The sequence below is a fragment of the Ruditapes philippinarum genome, unplaced genomic scaffold, assembly GCF_026571515.1.
Source record: "Ruditapes philippinarum isolate M1 unplaced genomic scaffold, ASM2657151v2 ctg2282_1_1_1_1, whole genome shotgun sequence".
In the NCBI taxonomy this organism is placed as follows: domain Eukaryota; kingdom Metazoa; phylum Mollusca; class Bivalvia; order Venerida; family Veneridae; genus Ruditapes; species Ruditapes philippinarum.
In genome coordinates, this window is record NW_026856055.1 from 53,316 (window position 1) to 77,137 (window position 23,822).

General features: G+C 33.9%; 1 protein-coding gene across 1 annotated transcript; it reads right to left on the reverse strand.

Annotated features, from left to right (window-relative positions):
- Positions 1–9,201: 9,201 nt before the first annotated feature.
- On the reverse strand, positions 9,202–18,875 carry LOC132745263 (uncharacterized). Its single transcript, XM_060734130.1, has 7 exons — positions 18,729–18,875; positions 14,217–14,341; positions 13,160–13,390; positions 12,740–12,807; positions 11,646–11,779; positions 10,102–10,219; positions 9,202–9,638 (listed from the first exon to the last, which is right to left on the reverse strand). Exons 2-7 carry the CDS (start codon positions 14,320–14,322, stop codon positions 9,519–9,521), a joined length of 777 nt encoding a protein of 258 aa, XP_060590113.1. The 5' UTR covers positions 14,323–14,341; positions 18,729–18,875; the 3' UTR covers positions 9,202–9,518.
- Between the last annotated feature and the right edge of the window lie 4,947 nt (positions 18,876–23,822).

The window sequence follows — 23,822 nt, forward strand, 5'->3', positions numbered from 1 at the left end:
CACTTGCCACAATGTCAAAGCGTAAATAGTGTTTGACAAATCGTAAAATGTACTAAATCTTGTGTACTTATTTTAACTTTGACATCTGCTTACTGTGTGTGAATTTGCGTTTATTTATACTCGCCACCGGTTGCCCATATGGGCGAGTCCTCCAGAAGAGTACAAGTCATTTTAGATTTTGGAGGATAGTGCAATTACAGATATAGAAAGATGCCCCGATTCCAGAAGCTTCCCCTTCTTTAACGTGCCAAGTTGTTTTAGCACCCATACACGGGACCTCGATTTAAAGTATCATCCGAAAGACTGATCAGTAATTTTAGTTGGCCAGCCCGGGAATAGAACCAACAAGGTCGAGGTTACAAGCCTCGCGCTCTATGCGGGCTGGCTGCTTACAAAAATTCCGGTGCATATAATCGTAAAATTCGCTCATATCTACACTGTAAATATACAGAACGCCGGTCGCGTTCAAAGTGTATAATATTGAACACTTAAGTGTTATATTTCAAATATTTATGTCGAAACATGAACGTTTAAATATGCTTTGAACGTGTGTATCTTGAACACCGGCGTTCAACTCAAGTTTTACATAGATTCCGTTTAGGAAAATATTTCCTAAAAAGTGTGTTTAAACGTTCAAATATATAAAGGGAACCTTTATTTGACTTATTGCAATTTCGTTTTTTTTATAATTATTATATATGACTTTCTTTTGTCAAAAGGACACTTACTTTGAACAGTAGCGTTCACGAAGCGTTCTAATAATGAACGCCGGGCGTCTTGTCTAAAAATAGATTTTTTCCTGAAAGCGTCCAGAAGATTCGGCGTCTACAGTACCGTTTGTTTTTGGCGGACACTGGAGAGCGCTAGTCCCATAAATATGACGTCGCTTTGAGATATTTTTGCTTCTGGGCAAAGCAACGTCATATCGAAATTGCTCAAAAACCCATAGCATGTTCCGCCAGAAAATCGGGCGGAACGAAAAACAACGAAGACAGCGTGTATTTACATATTTTTTGACCTATTTATGACCAAAATTAAAAAATAATTACCTTTTGTCAAAATAATTAAACTGTCACATCCGAAAAATCATGATTAAATCCTCTCATGTATTTCAATTCATTTTACAGCCGATAAACAAATGGCGACCGTAAAGTGCACAAAATCTGATTGGCTAATTCAAATGCAAGCGTTTAACTGAGTCAGAACAATCTAACGGAATATTTTTTTAACGAAATAATTGCCCATGCACCGTCAGTGTGTTTGAATATATTTTTCCGTTCAAAAATTTGGAATCAATCTGTAAAGCACCTTGCTTAACCAGTATGGCTGATAGACAAAAATAGATTGATGTTTATATTTTATTTTAAATTGATAAGTACATCGTTTGACAGTTTTTGTGTATGATTGAGCATGAAATTGAAAGAAAATATGATAAGCGTTTGAATAAAGCTTGAAAGGCAGGACAATAGACATTTTTGGAATTTTTTATGATGCTATGCGTTTTTGAGCAATAACTATTAGACGTCAGGCTTGACCGACAAAAACTATAACAAGCCTGTAACGTCTAATATATTGGACTATGGAGAGCGCGAGCGGAAAAGAATTCATCCAAACCTGTTTATAATTGCTGAATCCTTCTAAGCATAGATCTACATACATTTATTTATCATCTGAGAGACGAATTTTTTTGATTTTATGTGAAAGTTTGTCATTTTTTCTTGTCGTCTGCAAAATAGCTAGAAGGACATAATACATGAATTTCATTTCAAACATGTTCTCATATTATAAATAAAAATTGAATTTGACCGATTTTGAATTTTTAGTTTCTGAAATTAGATTTATTTCAAAGCATTGAATTTGCTGAACTTTACATCTATTTCCTCACCCACTGCCAGTCCCTTCCTAACGTCAAGTGTGCGACAACATTAGAATGTAACAAGATTTGGGATAAAACTCTTATTATATTTAACGGTAACCTTTTTTGCTTACTGCTCACATAAATATAGAAATAAATAAAATCTAAATAGATATCATATAAAAAAAAGAAACATTAGACATATGATGATTTGGAAAATTGGAAGTGATGTTTAAACTTCAATTTTTTTTACATAGCAGTTGTGCTGCTGCAATTGATTGACAAATATCTTTAAAATTCCCATTTCATAATATTTCTAAATTACATATTTTTGCCAGAAATCCTTGATTCAAAATAGGCATGCTTCTGTTTATAAATTTAAACATACTGTATGTTGCAAAATGGCATCCAGGCATTTTAATCAAAATATTTCACAAATATGCATTTTTGTTAAGCCATAATGAATGAAAAAAATAAAGATCATGGAAGTAGAGTCAGAATTTCCCTGCAACATGTGTTGTTTTATTGGTCATTCTTTCAACACTTTTCGCAATCATACTGTACGGAACCATAAAAATGATCCAAATTTTTTTTTAGTAACATGCTGCATAGGTGCCTGCTCATTTACAACTGGCAAATGGAATACATTTCGTTCCCATTTATCTAGAAAGCACCCAAGCATTGAATTATCTCCATCAACTGATATTGGCAGTAGCCTTTCACAAAACAATGACTTTCCTGATACAAATATTCAGAGTTCATTTAGCAGTTCAGAAGAACTGAAATATCAAAATGCTTTATATACTCTTTCAATGCAAGTTAGCCATAATATGGCAGATTCTGCAATTGACAATGTAATTTCCTCAACCAAATTGTTACTTGAAAATAATACAAAGTATGTAAAGCAAAAAATTGCACAAAAACTGGCAAGCCAGAATATTTCTTCAGATTTTCTTGAAGACATTGTCATTGATGACATGTGACATGACCTGGATACAGCTGCAAAGCGGCATAAATTCTATTCATCACATGATCGCCTGGGTTATGTTAAACCTGAACAAATTATTCTAGGAACTTATTTCACCAAAAGAGCTGGTGTAATAACTGAGAAAGAAAAATGTGGGTATTATGTGCCCCTTCAGAAGTCTGTTTGTAACATGCTTAATCTATCTGAAGTGTGGCATTTTATTCAAAATCCACACTTTTCTGATGATGAATTCATGAAAGACATCAGTGATGGTGAATATGTACGCAGTAATCCACTTTTTCAACAAAATCCAACAGCGTTACAGATAGTTCTGAATACTGATGACCTTGAAATTGTTAATCCACTGGGTACCCACACCAAGAAACATAAATTAACACTCTTTTATTACCATCTAGCAAACATACCACCTCAATACAGGTCAAAACTTTCATCAATACAGTTGTTAGCCATTGCAAAGACGTCTGATGTCAGGGAAAAAATGGATTAAATCTTCTCCTCAAAGATTTCATTCCTGTAGTAAATAGGATGTCTGCTGAGGGCATATACATGAAAGTTGTAGGTGTTTTTCAAAAGGTTTGTGGCGCATTAGTGCTTGTTCCAGCAGACACACTAGCTTCTAACTGGCTAGGTCAGTTTAAAGAAGGTGTTGGCTTTGACTTTAAAAATTGCCGAATGTGTGAAATAGCTGCAGTAGATGTTAAAAACAAGCTTGTAGACCATAATTTACAATTACGAACAGATGAAAGTCATAAAGCTAGATGCACAGCACTCTTATCATTGTCCGCAGGTGCCCGAAAGTATTGGAGTAAAATGTGGGGGATAAATGGAAGAAGTTGTCTATTAGATTTGTCCAACTTTTCCATTACTACTTGCCTTGTTCAAGATCCCATGCACATTTTACTTGAGGGTATAATTCCGGGTGACCTATCTTGTCTTCTTTACTACCTTGTCCACACAAAAAAGTTGATAACACTACAGTGGCTCAACAGCAAGCTTAAAGCATTTCCTTATTCTTACTTACATGCAAGTTGTAAGCCTGAGACTACATTTTCTAAATCAAGTTTAGATGAGAGAACCACTGTAAAACAGTCTTCTTCATCAATGCTTACTCTGTGTCAGATATTGCCCCTTATTCTTGGACCTAAAGTTCCAGAAAATGACCAACACTGGATGAACTTTCTTAGGCTTACTCAAGTCCTTCTATTGTGTACTAGTTCATATTGCCATAGAGAAACTCCAACAATTTTACGGGTTATTCTTGGCATTTACCTATCAACAAGCAAAGAATTGTATCCAAAATCTTCATTCATTCCCAAAAAACATTTTGCAACTCATTTCCCTAGGCAAATGTTGGTTTAAACATATTTTATTTAGAATATTTGTACATGTGTAAATAACAACATAACAATAATTATAGATTTTTGCCGAAAGCAGAAGCTTATAGAAGCCATTATCTAACAATAACAATCTTCAATGTCTGTGGTGGTTGTAATTAACAAGTTACCAAAAAAAAAAAAAACACATTTGATAATGCAAGATTGAAAAAGAAAAATGAAATGTTAATGGTAAGAACAAGATTTTAGTAAGTTTTGACAAAAATTAAGTAAAAAACTACAGAAAACAACTTAAGAAAAAAAACACAAAAAGGACAATAAACAAATAAAGATAAGGACAAGAAAAGAATATAAGCAGCATAGTAGTAGCAGTCAGACATTATATAAATCGTTTCGTAGAATCAATATAAAGTTATACAGACTTGAAAAGCTCTACAGTTTGGTTGTTTGAAAGGGAATTTGAACCCTGCAATAGCAGAGTGTGAGTTATGATCAGGGATCTATCCAGTTGTATGATGTTCCTATAGAGAATATCTCGCATATGTTGATACAAAGGACAGTTTAGAAGAAAATGACACACTGATTCTGTTTGACCACAGGCGCATGTGTTTGATTCGGAAATATTTTTTCGGAAAAGATCATCATTTAAGGAACTACAGCCAAGTCTTAAGCGAGTATGCAGGATTTGAAGTTTGCGAGGCCCTGTGTTAAAATAATTGGGAGGTTTGTGTGGGTTTGAAAGAAGTCGCTTGAATTGTTGTAAAGATTCTGATGATTTTGTATTCTGAGGGAGCGTGTTCCAGGAACGTATGCTAGACGGGATGAGAGAGTTTTGATAAAAGGATGTTCGACAATAGATAGGAGGAATATCAGAGGAGTTTCTGAAGGTGTATCTTTCGTTTTGACGTGTTGGGATTAGAGTGTTTAAGTAAGTGGGACATAAACTATTTCGAATTTTGTAAATAAAGACCAGTTTGTGATTACTACGTCGAGTTGATAATGATTCCCATCCTAGGTCGTCATAAAGTTTTTCAAGAGAACAAAGTTTAGTAGCACCTGTGACTATTATGGCAGCCTCGTTTTGAATCATATCTAATTCATGCTTTTCGCTAGCTGAACAATTATCAAAAAGTATATCTCCATACTCTAATAATGGACGGATAAATGTCAAATATAATGTTTCTAATGTATTTCTGTCGAGTGTAAATTTTAGACTACGGAGAATATTAATCCTTGTCCAAGCTTTGTTTTTAATATATTCTAGATGATTTGACCATGAACAATCGTTTGATAGAACAACTCCTAAATGTTTGTGAGAAGAAGCTTCAGAAATGACTTGGTTTTGCAGAAGTAGGGGAGGATGTTGTGTTTTGATAGCTTTCCGAGATATAGTCATACATATGGTCTTTGCTGGATTAAACGAAACCAGCCATTCTTTAGACCATTGGTTAATCTTTTGTAAATCAGAGTTTAGTACATTTGCTGTTATTTCGGGTGTATTAACGATAAGGAATAAACTTGTGTCATCTGCAAAAAGTCTGATGTTGGCGTCGATATCTATTACAATGTCGTTTATAAATATAAGGAAAAGCAGTGGACCGAGAATGGATCCTTGAGGAACACCAGCCTTGACGTAAAGAAGAGAAGATGATGATCCTTGGACAGTGACTCTTTGCTGCCTATTGAATAAGTAGCTTTGAAACCAAAGAAGTAAATCTCCACGAATTCCAGCAGATGACAATTTAGTTATGAGTCCTTTGTGCCATACCCGATCAAAAGCTTTGCTTATATCACAAAATACAATTCTAATTTCCTTTCCATTGTCTATTGCTTCACGGAAAGAATTATAAATTACTGATAGTTGGTTTATTGTTGAGTCGCCTTGGCGGAAACCAGACTGATATTCTGTTAAAATGTTGTTGCTAATTAGATGATTATATACGTGTTTGTAAACAGCTTTTTCTAAAACTTTGCTTAGGGAACAGAGAAGTGAAATTGGTCTATAATTACTAATTACTTTGGTCTCATTCTTTTTATGAACTGGACATACGTTTGCAACCTTTCATTGAGTAGGAAAAGTACCGATAGACAGAGAATAATTGAAAATATCTGATAAAGGAACAGCTAATTGAGACGATATTTCTTTTAAAACGCGATTGTTTATTAAATCAGGACCAACTGCTTTCCCAAGTGGTAGTGTTCGTAATAATGGTTCGATATCAGATGGTTCAAAGTGAAGTGATGATAGAGTTGAGGAGAAAGAATAAATTGGTGGAATGGGTTGCCAATCAGGTTCGTCAAGAAATGTTTGTTGAGCGAAGAAACGATTGAAGGCGTCCGCCTTTTCCTCGTTGTCATATAGAATATTTGAGTCATTGAGCAGTGGAGGAATAGATCTTATTTGACTATTAGGGGAGATAAACATTTTAACTGTGGCCCACCATGATTTATTAGATGTTTTATTAGTGAGAGTCTGGGTTAATTTGGCTGTATATTCTGATTTAGCATCTCTAATAAGGGAAACTATTTTATTTCTAAGTTGGCGGAATTTCGACCAGTCCGAAGTTCGATTATGGAGCTTAGCTTGTTTGAAAAGACGCTTGCGTTTGCGTATAAGTCGTTTAATTTCACCTGATATCCACTGTGGTTCTGTGGGTCTGATGGTGATTAACCTATTAGGAATATATTGGTTACAAAATTTAAATATGGTAGATGTAAATGCAGAGACCCATTGGTCAATATCAGTGTTACGAATGGTCTGCCAATCAAATTGTTCTACAGAGTATCTCAATGCATTATAATCTCCTCGGTCGTACAGCCATATTTGACGGGAGTGAGTCTGACATTTTGGTTTAGTAAATTTAAAAAGTGCAAAAGTGGGACAATGATAACGAATTTGCTGATCGAAAACTGGTTCACCAACGCCACTAAGTACCAAACTACGTATGTTTTTTAAAAAAATAAGATCTATGACGGATGAAGACGTTTCAGTGAAGTGAGTTGGATCATTGATACATTGAGTAAGCCCACATTGGTTACAAAGGTGTAAAAGTTTTCGCTTGGATGCGGGAATGGCAGGATTGAGGTTAAAGTCGCCAACAATTGTAATGTTTTGAATACCAGAATTAAGTGCAAGGTCAAAAGATTGTTCAATTTTAAGGTCATATTGGGCATCAGAGTTTGGTGGGCGGTAGAAAAGTCCAATAAGCATTTTAAGGTTCCGCTTTAGAATAAGTTCAATCCAAATACATTCAATATCTAAGAATTCTAAGTCATGCCTTCGTACATAAGCTAAATTTTCGTTGACGTATAATATAACACCGCCATATTTGTCATGTCCCATGTCTCTGCGCTCGGGAATATGAAAATTATTTAATAGTAGTGCACTTGTGCTAACTGATGAATGTAACCATGTTTCGCTAAATGCTAATATGTCAAAAGAATCGAACTCTGTCTTGATAATGTCAAGTTTGGGTATTAAGAAGCAACCAAATTGTTAGGAGTAAAAAGTGAAAACGTTGCAAATGTTGTTGTTTGGACCATTGCGACATCACTGGTGTATGCGTTTTGTGGGAAAGCATGGCTTCTTCAAAAACAAAAAACTTAAAAATTTCAAGAATATTCCCTTGCATCCAAGTATCCTGAAATGAGAGAAGAATTGAATTATCAATTATAGCACCCGACTGCGTATCGAATACTACATGATCAAGGAGTACTACATGATATTTTTTTTCGATTTACGTATTGACCGTGCATTTTAAACTATGTTTTTCACGTATTTGCCGTTTCTGTTAAAATAAAAAAAAATGCCTTGATATTCAATCAATATTTCACGTTTGAAGTGAATATTTGTGATGTTGTTTTTTTTTTAAATATAAAAAGGGAGATATTTTAGAAAAAATACCTTTCAGGGTCATCTGTCCTTTAGAAATGCATTAGAACTTTCATGAATATGAAATAAGTATTTTAAGTTTAAAGTGAATATGTTTGAAATTAGCCGTAACCAAAAGGTCAATCAGAGCGAAAACATCTTAGAGAAATAAGGGGAATAACTTTGCAAACTATATCTAGGATTATCTGCCTTTTGATATTGCATCATATGATCATAGTGAACAACTAAACCACGTTTAAAGTAAATTCGGTAGTTTCTGAGAAAATAAATGAAATTACTTAAACCAAATTCTGAGAGTAACAATACCATAATACCTTAAATCTGTTGTCAATCAGGGTAACAAATGAAAATGTTAAACAAAAGAAAAATACTTATCTATTGAGAATTTAGTATCAATTATCCTTTCTAGCCTAAAGATTACATTATATAGTAGCTCAAAACCTCGATTTTTATGTTCGTGAAAGAAACCAAGTTAGAAAAAGATAATTTTTGTGTAATGGCAATTACAATTAAAATAACTATGAGAATGTTAAAAAGTAATAATATTCTACTTTAAACATGATTTTAACATGAATTTACATATTGCGACATTTAACGGTAGTGTTGCGACATTTAACGGTAAGGGAAATTCGTGCGACATTTAACGTTAACATTGCTACATTTAACGGCAAATGATTTAGCGTCAATGGTGCGACATTTAGCGGCAAGTGCGACATTTAGCGGCTTTGCGACATATAACGGCACCACAATGGATCCAGACCAGCCTGCGCATCCGAGCAGTGTGATCAGGATCCATGCTGTTCGCTTACAAACCCTATAACAATTAGAGAAACTGATAGCGAACAGCATGGATCCTGATCACACTGCGCAGACTGGTCTTGATCCATGCTGGTCGCAAACGCATTATGTTGGTTTCGTCATGGCGTTGCTCAATTATGTCAAAGTATTTAATGTGATATTCTAGTAAAGTAGCACTTCACTGCACAAAGTCACTATCACCTGCATAAATCAGTTTCTCTACTTGTTATAGGGTTTGTAAGCGAACAGCGTGGATCCTGATCAGGATGCGCAGGCTGGTCTGGATCCATGCTGGTCGCAAACCCATTATGTTGGTTTTGTCGTGACACGGCTCATTTATGTTTTCTTCTAAGGTTTTGAAAATATTTCAAGTGTGCATATATATGAAACCATTCATGTAAATAACTGTGAATAAATGATATTAAAACAAGGAATAAATTAATCTGGACACGACCGTTTTTTCCCAAAATATTCCCAAAATATATCATTTTTGTAGAATGTGTACATGTATGTTGTCAATGTATATAACTTGATCTGCTCTGCTCAATATAGAGATTCTTTGTAAACAGCAAAAGTACAAGACGTAAATAAAAGGCTTCTTCTTGTTTAATGTCTGTGGGAGTGACCATCGGTGTGGGAGTGGTCTTGAGCCTAGTGATCGTGGGTTGAGTGATCGTGGTCGTGGGCGTGACTGTGATCCTCATGATGGTCATGTGTCTCTGGACTCCAGCCAAACGTACAACACGACTCGTGTTTATATTCGTCATGTACCTGGAAAAATAAGTATTGTTCGTTAATGGTTATATCTATAAAGACTAAAAATTGAATTCTTCATTTTGAGATGAATTTTAAACTAGGGCAAACAAAAGTAAAAAAATAATGAACTCGGTGAGGGTTAATGCATCTCGTTTCTGCTAATGACAAAAATGGGAATGGGAAAAAAAGCAGAGCATCTGTAAATTTGGGATAATTTTAAAAAAAAAAAAAGAAAGCTCAAATTGGTCTGAAATTGTGTACAAATAAATTGATATTACATAGCCAAGATACATATACTTAAAATACATTCTTTAATATTATCTATATGCAAACTATAACATTATATAATCAAAACATTACACCAAATACGAAGCCATTTTATATGCATAATATAACCTTTATGGAGCCATGACCTTAATAAATGTATGCTAATGATCTGAAATTATAAGGTACTATTAATAAATATGATAATATATACCATTATACTTCTACCAAGAATAGAATACTCTCCGAACAGTGTCAGGTGAGTTTCATTCTTCCATGCATCCATAGCACCATTTTTACCAGACTGTAGTGTCCCCAAGTCACCTTCATCACTGAAAAACAACAATAACATAATAAACCTTACTGAGCTAGCGTAAATTAATTTAAATCATACCAAGTTACATGCCCTTGAATTTAAAAAATAGTGCTGATTTCGAGGGCAAATAATTCACAATTAAGGAAGCAATGCCTTATTATTTTCTGCGTTTCATTATGTTGACTTCCTTCCAAGTAATTTCAGGAATTGGTAATTAGTACGTTTTTTTTAATATATTTTTCGTCTGGCCAATTTTCTTTTAAAAATGGCTTATTTTAAAGAATTTACAGTATCGGAACTGAATGAAGGCGGAACAAATGACATTTTTTTTTTAATTTTCCACGTTTATCAATAGTTAACATAAGGTTGGTAAAACTTACGTGTAAGTTATCTGCCCTTAAACCGACCTGAAATAAATAAATAAATACTCAAAACAAAATTTCAAAAAAAAAAAAAAAAAAAAAAAAAAAAAAAATCAGATAAATCTGTGGACCCCAATTATTTTTTCGCTTAAATTGTTTCTGTCATTTTGTTTTAAGGTCATGCAAAATTTTAATGAATGTTACGCAGTTTCCACTATAAGCAGTCCTAGCTTTTAGCAAATAATTTACAACATCTATAAACAGTGGAACCTTTTCTTGTTCCGGTGTTGCCAGATTTCAGTATCTTCTTGCAAAATTTGAGATGATTGCGCTCTTGTTCATACTTCGATCACAAGAGTTATTATAACTGAAAATACATGTACTTGCTTTATCAAATATTATTTCATAAAGAATTCAAAGATTTAAGTCCTTTACACGCCAGTTTACATTGATTTATTTTGAAAACTCCTGATAAGCTAAACACGGAGGTTCACCCTGTTCCAAGCCTATGACTGTTGATAGAATCTGAATTTTTTTCACAATGCTTTTGATTTTGCCCCTCACTTCATCAAACATATCTCTCCATATATTGATATGCTGATCTGCTCAGATAGACATACATTGTCTTCTGATATACCAAACGCTAGACCGATTTTTTTAAAGGCCCATTGATCCTGACCACTAACAACAACAAACAAAAAAAAAACCAAACATTTCTTTTTTCATCTTATAGGGCTATCACTTGTTTAATTCCATTATCTTATTGGTGTATTTTGATTGTATTATGTTCGAGGTAAGTAACACTAGATGTGATATAACGTCATGAAAAGAAGCAAAGCGTAAACAAAAGTGGTATTTTCACTTTCATACAAGATAATTCTTCTAAATACCAAAATGCAAACGTAGCCGAAGATGTGTCAATTTATATGGCCGGGAAATTGCAACAGAACACCAAATATCAAAAGATTTAAAAAATAAAAACAATATTTTTTTTTTAGGGGGAGGGGTGCAGGTGGGGGTGTATGGGGGGCTTAATGTACAAAAACAAAAACATGTTTAGTTTACTCAACAATGACTCACTTATCGTGATAAGGATCGAAATGTCCACCGACATTTGCACAATCGCCATATTGGTGCACGTGGAACTCGAATTCGCTGTTTTCATGTGCCAGTTTATTGTAAAGAAAATGGAAACTACCTGACCGGTCGTGGTCCTAAACAGAATAACAACAATTTATTAAGAAAAAGTGTCCGATATCCCTACTTGTATTAAATGTTAACTCCTAATAGTATACTGATAGTATAAATATGAACACTATAATATTAATGTATATATATAAAAGTATTATTTAAACGTCAAATAGTATGAATGTGAACGTCTGATAGTATAAATGTAAACATCTAATAGTATATATATATATATGTGAACGCCTTAAAAATAAATGTAAACTTATTGTATAAACATTATTTCAGCCGCGTCACGACAAAACCAACATCATTGGTTTGCGACCAGCATGGATCCAGACCAGTCTGCGCATCCGCGCAGTCTGATCAGGATCCATGCTGTTCGCTTACAGACTCTATAGCTAGTAGAGAAACTGATAGCGAACAGCATGGATCATGATCAGACTGCGCGGATGCGCAGGCTGGTCTGGATCCATGCTGGTCGCAAACCCATTATGTTGGTTTGTCGTGACACGGCTCACTTATGATTTTAGGTTATGTTTCACGCCGCACCAACACAATAGAGGTGATATTGCGAATTTTCAGTTTTACTGATGCAGGAAGACGTCAGGCTTTTCTTCGTGCATTAATACAGGTTCGAGCAAGCACCAGAGTAGAGCCACCGATGTTACGTAAGCTAGCTAGAGAGCCTCCACACATTGAAATAATCCAAAGTCTCTGGCGAGATTCGAACCTGCAGTGGTAAGGGACATTTGGTTTAAAATCAACAACCTTAACCTAAAACAAGTATACGCCTACTACTATGTAATGGTGAACCGCGTAGTGAGATGGTTATTGTCAGGTCCTAAATAACATAAATGTAAACGCACGAAAATAATAATAATAATAATAATAATAATAATAATAATTATAATAATAATAATAATCATGATGATGATGATGATGATGATGATGATAATAATAAAGACAATAGATATATGTGTATATACCCCTTGATAGATAGTAACTGTACCGTCCGCAATTTTATCATCCATTCTGCAAAAAGCAACATGGTCGTCTGAAAAGAAGAACAAATCATCCTACCCTATCATTGTTATATATTTCTGTTTCTAATTAGCAAATGAGGGATATTGAACATGTGTGACGGTGATAAGTAAATACGAAGGACGCCTTTTTTAGCTTTTGATTTCAATCACAGAGTTTACGATTTTTATCCTTATAATAATCATTTTTACAATCGACAAAAGTTGACACACAAGCAGACATACAACCCTATTTTAAAAAGCACCCTTCGCCTAAATGAAACTCGAATCTTTCTTGGTAGTGTTTATAGAGAGCCAATGTATCAAAAGTAAACATAAAACATTTTCTAAAAACATCTCTTAAACACGTTTATTTCAATCACTTACGGTGCACGTGGCCCTCTTCGCCATGACTACCATGACCATGGTCATTGTCTGACACGTGTACGTCAACATTCACGTGCGCGTCACCATCGTCATGATGACTATGATCGCCATCAACATGGAAATAGAAATGCACGTTGTTTCCAGGACACGAAGCCGTCCTCGTGAGAAGAACTACCAAAAAATTCTTCTCCAAAGCCTCAACTCTTGACTGTAATGCATCAATGTCAGCGCCTGAAAAAAAAACAAAACAACAACGTGACAATGCCCGCAAAACAAGATTTTCAACAAGAGACACCACAAAAGGACCGCCGCGATATCCACTTTTAAATCGTGTGAATGTAATTATAAAATTTACTTATTGAATATGTCTGTTTCTGTCGTATGTGATGTTTTGTACAAATATAAATATAAATCACATTCCTTAAACTAGTTATACACCATAAAGCCTATTGTTCTATTTTAATAACACTGGGCGTGCCCTAGAGTGCCTAAAAGCAATCTCAGGCACAAGGTCCCCTCTTCAGCTTGTTATAGTCTCAGTTTTCATTACAATATATTTCAGTTTGTTTGTTTAAAATCATTCTTTACTCTAGTTATCTACCAGTAACTATTTAAACTATGTTTTATACTTGATCCTTGGTGGACGAAAACCCATTCTATGTGAGGTCTTTATATAAAATCTACAGATTTTCAAATGTCGCATTAATATTTTGCATAAATTTTTTCTTTGTACTCCGCGACACCTAACATTTCGAAGCGTGGCTCGACAGACATTTTGATAAAATTGCTGTGTACTGTCATGTGTCTAGAAACGACTATTTTGCACTTCGATTTTGTTACCTCACATTGTATTGCGTTTTGTAACGCACAAAAACTGAAGTGAACGGTAATCCAACCTGATATGGATCACCAAAGTGTGTTTTCAATACATACGTTGGTTTCTGGTAATACATTAAGCTAACCATACCAGGTTCGCATCGCATATAAAAAGAATACAATATAAAATTTATTAAATTGATCATAAAAAAATATTACAAGTGTTAATTTATCTACAAACCATCTTTGTTCTTCCCTTTCCTTTTTTTATCCTTTCCAGCCAACACATCTGTCATCAGCATGACAACAAATAGTAAAAGATCTACCAGTCGAGTGAACGCCATCATTAACAATGTTTCACAGAACCTAGCGAGAGAACAATTGAGCCGCGTCATGACAAAACCAACATAGTGGGTTTGCGACAAGCATGGATCCATGCTGTTCGCTATCAGTTTCTCTAATTGTAATAGGGTTTGTAAGCGAACAGCATGGATACTGATCAGACTGCGTGGATGCGCAGGCTGGTCTGGATCCATGCTGGTCGCAAACCCATTATGTTGGTTTTGTCGTGACGCGGCTCAATTATACATGTCAATTATACATAATTCATATTTGAACAGCTGAAGTCAAGTTGATTAGTCTGTACCATCATTAGCCTGCACATCGCTGTAGTCTGATCCGGCAATATACTCAATATACTGTTAATAGTTCAATTATTATATTTTTTGATATTGAAATCCATTGAAAAGTAAATGGGCTGTTCCAATTTCAAAGGTGTAAGCGCCCCATTAAAGCAAAAAGGTACCAAGCGACATTTTGGCCAAAAAAGACTTTTTAACATTGTTCATTATGTTTTAATGTTACCTTTAATCTGTAGAAATAACTCTATAGTATCACGTTTATTTATAGACATATAAGGTTATGTAAAAAGGTACTATGTCAATATTTCCCATTTAGTAATGCAAAAAGGTACCATATGCATATCAGTTTGAGCAAAAAGGTACCAAGTGTCAACATAGTACCTTTTTACATTGTATGACTATATATGTTTTGAGCATTTATTTTAATGCAAAAAGGAACCATGTGTCACATGGTCCCTTTCTGCACACAAAGAATTTACGACCCTTAAGATTATTTTATATATAACATTGTTTGCTTGGTACCTTTTAGCTTTTTAATGAAAATACAATCTAGATGTTGCTAAGGACATCAAATATAAACAATAAATCCCAGAGTATTGTTTCTGTTTTAAATTGAGGAATGATAACAGTGCGAAGATTATGATAGTGTATAAATGACTTCTTCACAAAAATGTGGACGTAAAAAAGAAAAGTAATTGACTGTACTCTTGCCAACAAGATACATGGGTTGTATGGAAGGAGAAGCATGACAGGGAAGCGTACATCTGGCAAATAAACTAGATTATTGATATAGTTAAATTGGTGAAACAGCATAAAGAGCAATTTTTCCTAAATTGAAATCTCATTATACAAGAAAAAATACTGAAAGAAACAATACCTATCTCATGACTATGACTTAAACATTAAAAAGATGTGGAAACTGTAAACTATTGAAAGTGAATAGAAGGAAATAAAACCTGTTAAGCAACATACATATAGGAAGGCAGTAGACACACTAGATGGCACGATCAAGGAACAATACATGGAACATCAAAAAACAGAAAGAAAATTCTCAAGAAGAAAAGATTTAAAATAAAGTTTGAGCAAAAGGTGACACATGCGTTTATGTTGCATGTTGTAACAACCCCTTGCTCATTAGTGAGTGAGCTTTACTATTTAAGAAAACTCCTTATGAGACAAAAATGTTGCAGTCATGTATGGGATAAAACCAACTGCCAAGAGAGGCATGTGAAATAGCTTCCTGCTTAATAAAATACCCTTTTCTACTTGCCAAACTGGTTATGTCAAATAAGTAATATATTTTTCAGATTCATACGGGGGACAAAACAGAAATTATTCATAGCTGCGTCTCTTCTTTTATATTATCACAAGTTCCAGGTTTAAGATTGATCACAAAATTTCTTGTATAGGCTCACTCGCAGATAGAGTGACAACTTGACTCTTGAAGGGGCAAAGAAAATAATTCCTGTATAATTATGTATCATTCAGTCGTGTTCTCTTATATCACTGGCCGGAAAATTACAGCCATACATTGCTGTGCCAATGAAATATAACCATGTTTTTGATTTCAAATACTTTATTAAAAACAGTGTCCAAGACTCAAAACATCCATTGACGGACAAAGAGTAAACTAGCTACAAGTGGAATGGATACAGGTACCAAAGGAAAGCCCAAAGTCAGTATTTGTACATCAGAGCTTTAATGCTGAAGATTTTATGGAAATAGAAGTTCAGAATACAGAATCTAAAGTATTAGTGGACAAATGGTGAACAATATATGAAGTTATGATACCAAACCTCCAGTTTCTATTCAAAAGAAAAATAATTTGGTTACTAGTGTGCAAAGAAAATTATTCAAAAAGAGTTCCATAATTATAATGCCACTTAACCAACATAAAGGAAAGAAAAGGATTATGTCACAATGGAATCAGATGAGAATGATTCTGATTTTTACTAACAATGTAAGAGATTTTGACATAGGCATTGAGATTGGTCACAGAGGAAGACTTTCAAAACATGTAGTGTGATAGTTGTATCAGACATTAACTGAAAAACACAAGAATTTCATATTATTATTTTGTATCCATTGTAGAATAAAATTGTAACCAAATAAATGGTTTTGTTAATATTGTTGGGACAAAAAGGTGCCAACTGCATATGGTAACCTTTTTTGATATATTCGACAACAAATGTTAAAAATCATACAATGCAAAAAGAGGCCAAGCGTTCATATGGTACCTTCTTGCATTTGTCAGTCAAAATATTTATTAGTGCAAAAAGGAACCATTTCCTTTAATTGATTAATTATCACTAATTAGTAATATACAAGCTTTCCAACTATTTGAGCATGTACATTCAAATATTATTTAAATATATGTGAAAATTCTTTGCCATGTTGAAAAAAACCTGATTTGATATGGAACTTCAAATCTTTAAACGCGATTTTCTCGAAAACATGAAAATGTCACTTGGTACCTTTTTGCTTTAATGGGGCGTAAGCATTGCTTACTGAACATATTTATGGTGTGCTGCAAATTCGAACCTATAGCCCTCAGTGTCGAATTCTAAAACATTTTTATCTAGGCTACTGAAAATGCAAGCATGTCTCGGTAATTTTTTTTATCATGCACGTTTCTGTAAAAACCCGTGCATCTTTACAATGGAGTAAACGTATATCAGTTCCTACCTTAGAAACAAAAATAAACCTCAGAGATAAACGAAGAAAGGTCTGTGTCACATTGTATATTATCTATCAATTAATATTTATAAAAAAAATTGGATTTAGAACATGTAAGATGCTTAAAAAAGGCACCGTTAAATTTGATATTATTTGTAATTATAGTAGCAATTTGCTAACAACATGGAATTTTGTCTGTATTTTACTTAATTTTAAGGTAATAGCTGTTATAACTTAACTATTGACCAAAACACCAAAACAAAAGCCGGTTCAGCTACCAGGATAACCAAGAATAAATACAATGTATATCAAAACATGATTGGTGCTAAAAGCGCCTTTAAAATACTTGTAACAATCGGCTGTCAAATAAAAACTACAAACTGTCAAATCCAAACTACATTTGAGCCGCGTCACGACAAAACAAACATAGTGCGTTTGCGACCAGCATGGATCCAGACCAGTCTGCGCATCCGCGCAGTCTGATCAGGATCCATGCTGTTCGCTTACCAACCCTATTACAAGTAGAGAAATTGATAGCGAACAGCAAGGATCCTGATCGGCTGGTCTGGATACATGCTGGTCGCAAACCCACTATGTTGGTTTTGTCGTGACGCGGCTCATTTCATTTCAATTGTCATGTAATACCGGTCGATCTTTTACCTCGAAATATCTGACTTCTGTTGTCTTTTCCGTAAAATTCCAAAGATGTAAAATTAATGTAAATTTATACTTATGAAATAATTTAGGATGGTTTATAAGTCATCCAAGACTTCCGACTATCTTTCATGAAATGAGCCGTGTCACGACAAAACCAACATAGTGCGTTTGCGACCAGCATGGATCCAGACCAGCCTGCGCATCCGCGCAGTCTGATCAGGATACATGCTGTTCGCTTACCAACCCTTTTACAAGTAGAGAAAATGATAGCGAACAGTATGAATCCTGATCAGACTGCGCGGAATTGAAACGTTTGAATTGAATTGAAATAACAATCAGTAAATGTATGTCATGTCATAAACAATTACATGAGTAGTTTTACTTAATGTCTCATGCAACAACAAACAATCTTTAAAGTAGTCATGTACAACCGTTGAAACAAGTTATGCCTATTACACTATAATTACAGCACAAAAAGTCACTTAAGGCCCGTTATGCTCCCAGAAATGCTTTTGTTTTTTACTTCTCAAAAGATTATTTTTAAATTCGCAAATACATAGTAATTCAATATTTTATATGGAATTCAAAATACTACCTTGTCTTTTATTTGGCATTTTTTTTAAACAAATTATTTCGCATTACGTGCTACATTCGTGACGGATAAGAATCTAGTGTTTTCTAAAACCATTATTTAATCTCTAAAGAAGGAAAAATGTATTCTTTTCTGAAAAATAATGTGCATAAAACGATCGTTCAAGAATTTGTAGATAAAAACTTACCTTTAGTTTTGTTATGTAAAACGTTGCCTGGCGACCACTGTCCACAATAAACAGAATATGTCTGGTTATTTTATATGTAAAACGCACACGGATTAATTAGTGATAATTGGAACCACCACTCAGACACGGTTTCAAGTGTTTTACCGTTTCCAACTCCAAAATTTGTCGCTAATGTTTAATTAAGAATGAATGCCTTTTAATGAAACTTATGAATTTTGCGAGCATTGCCCTCTAATGAGGAGGGAAACTTAAAAACTTTAAGACATTATATTATTTGTTTCCAATTAAGAAAGTCAAAGTTCTAAAAAAACTAGGACAAAATGGTTGTAAGGTCAATTTCTACATTAGTGCACATGAAGCAAAACAATTGTAAAATGTTAACAAGGTCATTTATTGTTCGTGAATAGAATTGGACCTATATTATCCATATATCCTTACGATATATATATCCTTATCCATATTCATATTTTCAAAGAAAATTTAATATTATTAGGCAATTTCTCCCTGAATGAATTTATTGTTTTTTTATTTACAAATGTATACGCACCGGAAACGGTAAGTCTGTAGACCTTATTGCTGGACATTGTCTTCTTTTTGCGAAAGCGGACATCATCACTACGGAAATTAGTCATTGCGTCTGCGCTGACAAGGGACAAAGGTCAAAGAACAAATACGTAAGATTAATGCTAGAGATTTTTACATTTTATATTCATTAACTTGAAAACAAAACTGTGAAACTTAAAGCAAGTGTTTGAAATATTTATTAATGAATTCTCTCAGACAGTCTATGTTTGTTTTCAGAATTTTCATCTGCTTTTTTTTCAGAAAGTTTAATTTTGTTGTGACAAAGAATATATTGCTTCCTTTGAAAATTCCCGTCTGTTGACCAGTACATAGTAAAGAAGTCCTGTAGAATACAAACAAAATATCTTTAGAAGTCCTTATATAACAAGCAAAAACTACACATACATGTATGTTATAGATAAACTTTAAATATGAACACAATTTTGGGGTGACTTAAATTGGAGCACTTCACATTGTTAAAGAATTCTTTTCTTGGAAACATCTCAGTTTGAGACTTGTCTGTCTTGTTCCGCCACATAATAAAACTGCTACTACTCTATGTTTACATTGGTTGAATGTTGTAACATACTAGTTTATAGACGGCATGTTTGCCTCTAAGATCCATATTAGTGCTAAGTTTCTGCTACACGCTGAAAAATATTACAATTGCTTTCCTTCAGTTTAATGCACTATGGACAGAAAATAGATGTGGCATAAATGTTGTTGTTCAAATAAGTACCATCATATTAGATTGAGTTTTAAGTCGAACTGACACTGTAGGGGTCATAATTATAGCGATTTTCCAGCGTTACTGGTTGAGGGATACCTAAGGTTCCCCTATGTGCATTATTTCAGCTATGAGTGGCAACTGACGTTCCATAAGCTAGCTTTGCATACTTTGGCATCACGTGTGAAAGTTCACCATACTTATATTCTTAACAATTAGCTGTCTAATGGGTGATCGAGCACCCTTATTCCATTGCCTAAGCTCTTCCACAACTTTGTGACATTTCTCACTCATATTTTTTATAAAACCTTCGAGAGTACACTACGGTTTTAAATTCCTAACATACATGTTTGTTAATAACCTTTCAAACAAAATTAGTGACAAATTTATAACAGAGGTATATAACTATTCCTAAACTTTTAAATCGAATAAGTCACAAAGAATTAATTTACCAGTAGCCTGGTTTAAGACATATCGTACAACGGGAAAACACTTGATCAGTTTCTAATAAATCAAACCTCACCCACTACATACTGATGCCACTTTAAAAACCCTTATTAAATATTTTCAACCACAGTTATGTTTTACAATGTTTTACTTGTTAGTTGTTACAAATGCCTCCGTGGTCGAGGGGTTAGAGTCGATGACTTCTGATTTTATTACCTCTCTGGCGTGGGTTCGATCCCCGGGAGATGCTTTGGTAGTTTAGCGCGGAGGAAGGTCGTCTAGTACTGGTGTAACTCTCCAGGAACGATGGTTAGGAAACTACCCGCCTATATGACTGACATTGGGAAAAGGCGTAAAATGAAACAAACAAACAAACAAAACTTGTTACAAAAGTTATATATACAACATATACAGGTACATTACATCCAAGGAACTTTTAAAGGCATGTGTAAATTAGTATTGCTGTCAAACATCAATATATACATGTATATTTGGTTATTTTATTGCCAAAACTGAAATCTCCTGGGCGGACGGGTGTACCGTGTATCAGTGTCAAAAATAGCATGACCCGAAGTGCTAATTGAGACCTTGACCTCTGACCCAGTGAATGAAAGTTTAATACAGGTAGTCTCAATATGCCCTGCCAGTCTCTGAAATATTGAACCTTTATCAAGCAAAGCCCAGTACTACCTTTCATTGTCTGACTGCATAAGTCATGAAATGTACAACACTTTTTAAAACTCGATATAATATCGTACTTTCGACCTTCCTCCAGCGTGATTTGTTGTTTCGTTATTTCGATTTTTCATTATCGTGGTTTCGACTTTTCATCGTTGTGGGTGTATCGCGATGGTCCTAATGGGACATCGTATATTCACACTTTTCCCAACCGCTGGACAACATTGCACGACACTCCTGTATTATGTATCCATGGTATCTCCTAGGAACCTGATAACATTCAATTATCATCTTGGTCACATTTACAGACATTCCAGTTGATAAAATGTTGAAACAACTTTGTTAAAGCTTAAAATAAGAGATTTACAGAGAGAAATATAGGTGATTTTGTGTGTGTTGTATTGGGCGAAATTTGGCTGTGTAAGTAACTTATATATATTTATCATATATCATAGATATACTATATACGTATCTGATCATGATTTGAATGTAGTAGAAAGTAAACTTCATCAAAATTTGGATGCCTTGTATCGATGGTGAAATTTAAACAAGATGTTAATCCATCCAAATAAAACAAAATGCATGATAGTATGTACGAAACAAAAAAGTAATTATTGTAATGAACTGTCTGTAAGCATTGCCAAGGAAAAATAGAAAAATGTAATAAAAAAAAAATGAAATTATTAGGTGTTTATATATACTTTGTCCTGGAATTACCGAAATGAAGCACTTTTTTCAAAACTAAATTAAAAAATAGCGTTATTGAGGCGTATACAGATGAGTTTAAACAGTTATTTTATAATGCCTATATAATGTCGAATTTTGATTATTGCTGTACTATTTGGAGCAAGGAAATTTAAGGTTTTTAGATAAAGTTGTTATAATTAATAACAAAACAGAGCTGCAAGGATTATTTTAAACCAAGGTGTACTGAAAGAACTTGGTTGGATGTCGTTCAATGAACTGGAATTCTTATCTATAAAGCTTGTAATTACCTAGCCATTTCTTATATATCTGAAATTTTGACTTTTTCCGCCAATAAAATTCACATTTTTTATCTTCATCACATAATGACATAGTTATGCCTAGACACCACACAAACTATGGTATTTTAAAAAGACTTTTTGTTACAATGGCGAATCGGTTAGGAACAGAATACCATTTAATATCCGTTCTCTCTGATAGATATAAAAATCATATCTTACAGATCAAATAAATATCTTCCTAACTCTGTCATTATGTCATTATGTTTAAGAAATAACATCGGCCTGAGAGGGGTATATCGGCTATTAAACACCGGTTTGGAGTTTTGATGCGTATGAATTGACCACGAAGGCCGTAGGCCTGAGTGTTTAATTTTCTCGCATCAATACGACAAAACCGGTGTTAAATAGCCGATATACACCTCTCAGGCCGATGTTATTTCGATTCAATCACGATAAAGTAAGGAAAATCACTAATGTTATTTTTTCAAGCGGAAATAACTTCCGGTGCCGATTTTCGTATAACGCTGTTCGATTTTCGCACCCTACTGTTGCAAAGATATAGAAATTATTAAACAAAATAAATAATAAGAAAAAACGTTATTTTATCAAGTTTTCAACAATAAAATCTTACGTCGTATTGTGTTTACATCAGTGCCCCATTTATCATTCTTGTATAATTAAGAAATAATATATCCCAAACTGTGATTTTATCGCTCAATAACATCACTGTTTGGAGTTCGGATGCGAGGAATTATATCACGAGGGCGTAGCCCGAGTGATATAATGATGCGCATCTGAACGACAAACAGTGATGTTATCCAGCGATAAAATCACCGATTTGGATATATTATTTCGATTCTAACACGACATAAACAAAAAAATGCTGCCATACCTGCTATTAAGCAAAATTGCGCCTTATTTGTTTCCGTACTTATTGTCAGCGCGTCGGATTTTATAGTGGTTACGTCACATGTATAATGATTACGTCACATGTCTAAATATAGAGCGTCAAACAGTGACTCTATTGCATAATAACACACACTTTCGGTTCTTCTATGTTCAATAGGGAAAAATGCGGGTCGTGTTAGAATATGAAATAACGTCAGCTTGTTTATGAATGAGTTGTTTACTAACGATGACGTCATTACGCTTCTTACGGATTGGCGCCGTTTTGTCAAAATATTTATTAACTGATATGGATCAAATATATGGCGTTAGTGTATTTGAGATATTATTTCGGTATTGTATGAAAAGAAAACATTATAAGAACTGAAAATATAAATAAAAATGCTTTTTATTGTTGCTTTAAAAGGCTTTGTAAACTATATAATCGAGGTTGAAAACATAAAAGCCGCATATACAAGTAGTCCCTAACCAATGTTTATTGGCAGTTTAACAGCAGTTTTTTCCCTTCTTTGTCTATAGTGACAAAATCACGTGGATGGATAGAATATATGATATATATATTATTATTATTATTATTATTATTATTATTATTATTATTATTATTAATATTATAATTATTATTATTATCATTATTATAATTATTATTATTGTTATTATTATTATTATTATTATTACAAAAAAGTGTCGCTATCTCTTAGGCGATTAATTCAGTAAACTATATATAGTTTGATGCTGTCAAAATTTGCAGTTAATTATTTTTCTTTAATGTACAAATATATATAATAT

Excerpts from the sequence above, each read along its gene's own strand:
- LOC132745263 (XM_060734130.1), bottom strand. The coding sequence starts at position 14,322 with ATGATGGCGTTCACTCGACTGGTAGATCTTTTACTATTTGTTGTCATG. Across the intron at positions 12,808-13,159 it reads CGAAGAGGGCCACGTGCACC|ACGACCATGTTGCTTTTTGC; the intron begins GTAAGTGATTGA and ends TCTTCTTTTCAG. Across the intron at positions 9,639-10,101 it reads TTCTTGGTAGAAGTATAATG|GTACATGACGAATATAAACA; the intron begins GTATATATTATC and ends TTATTTTTCCAG.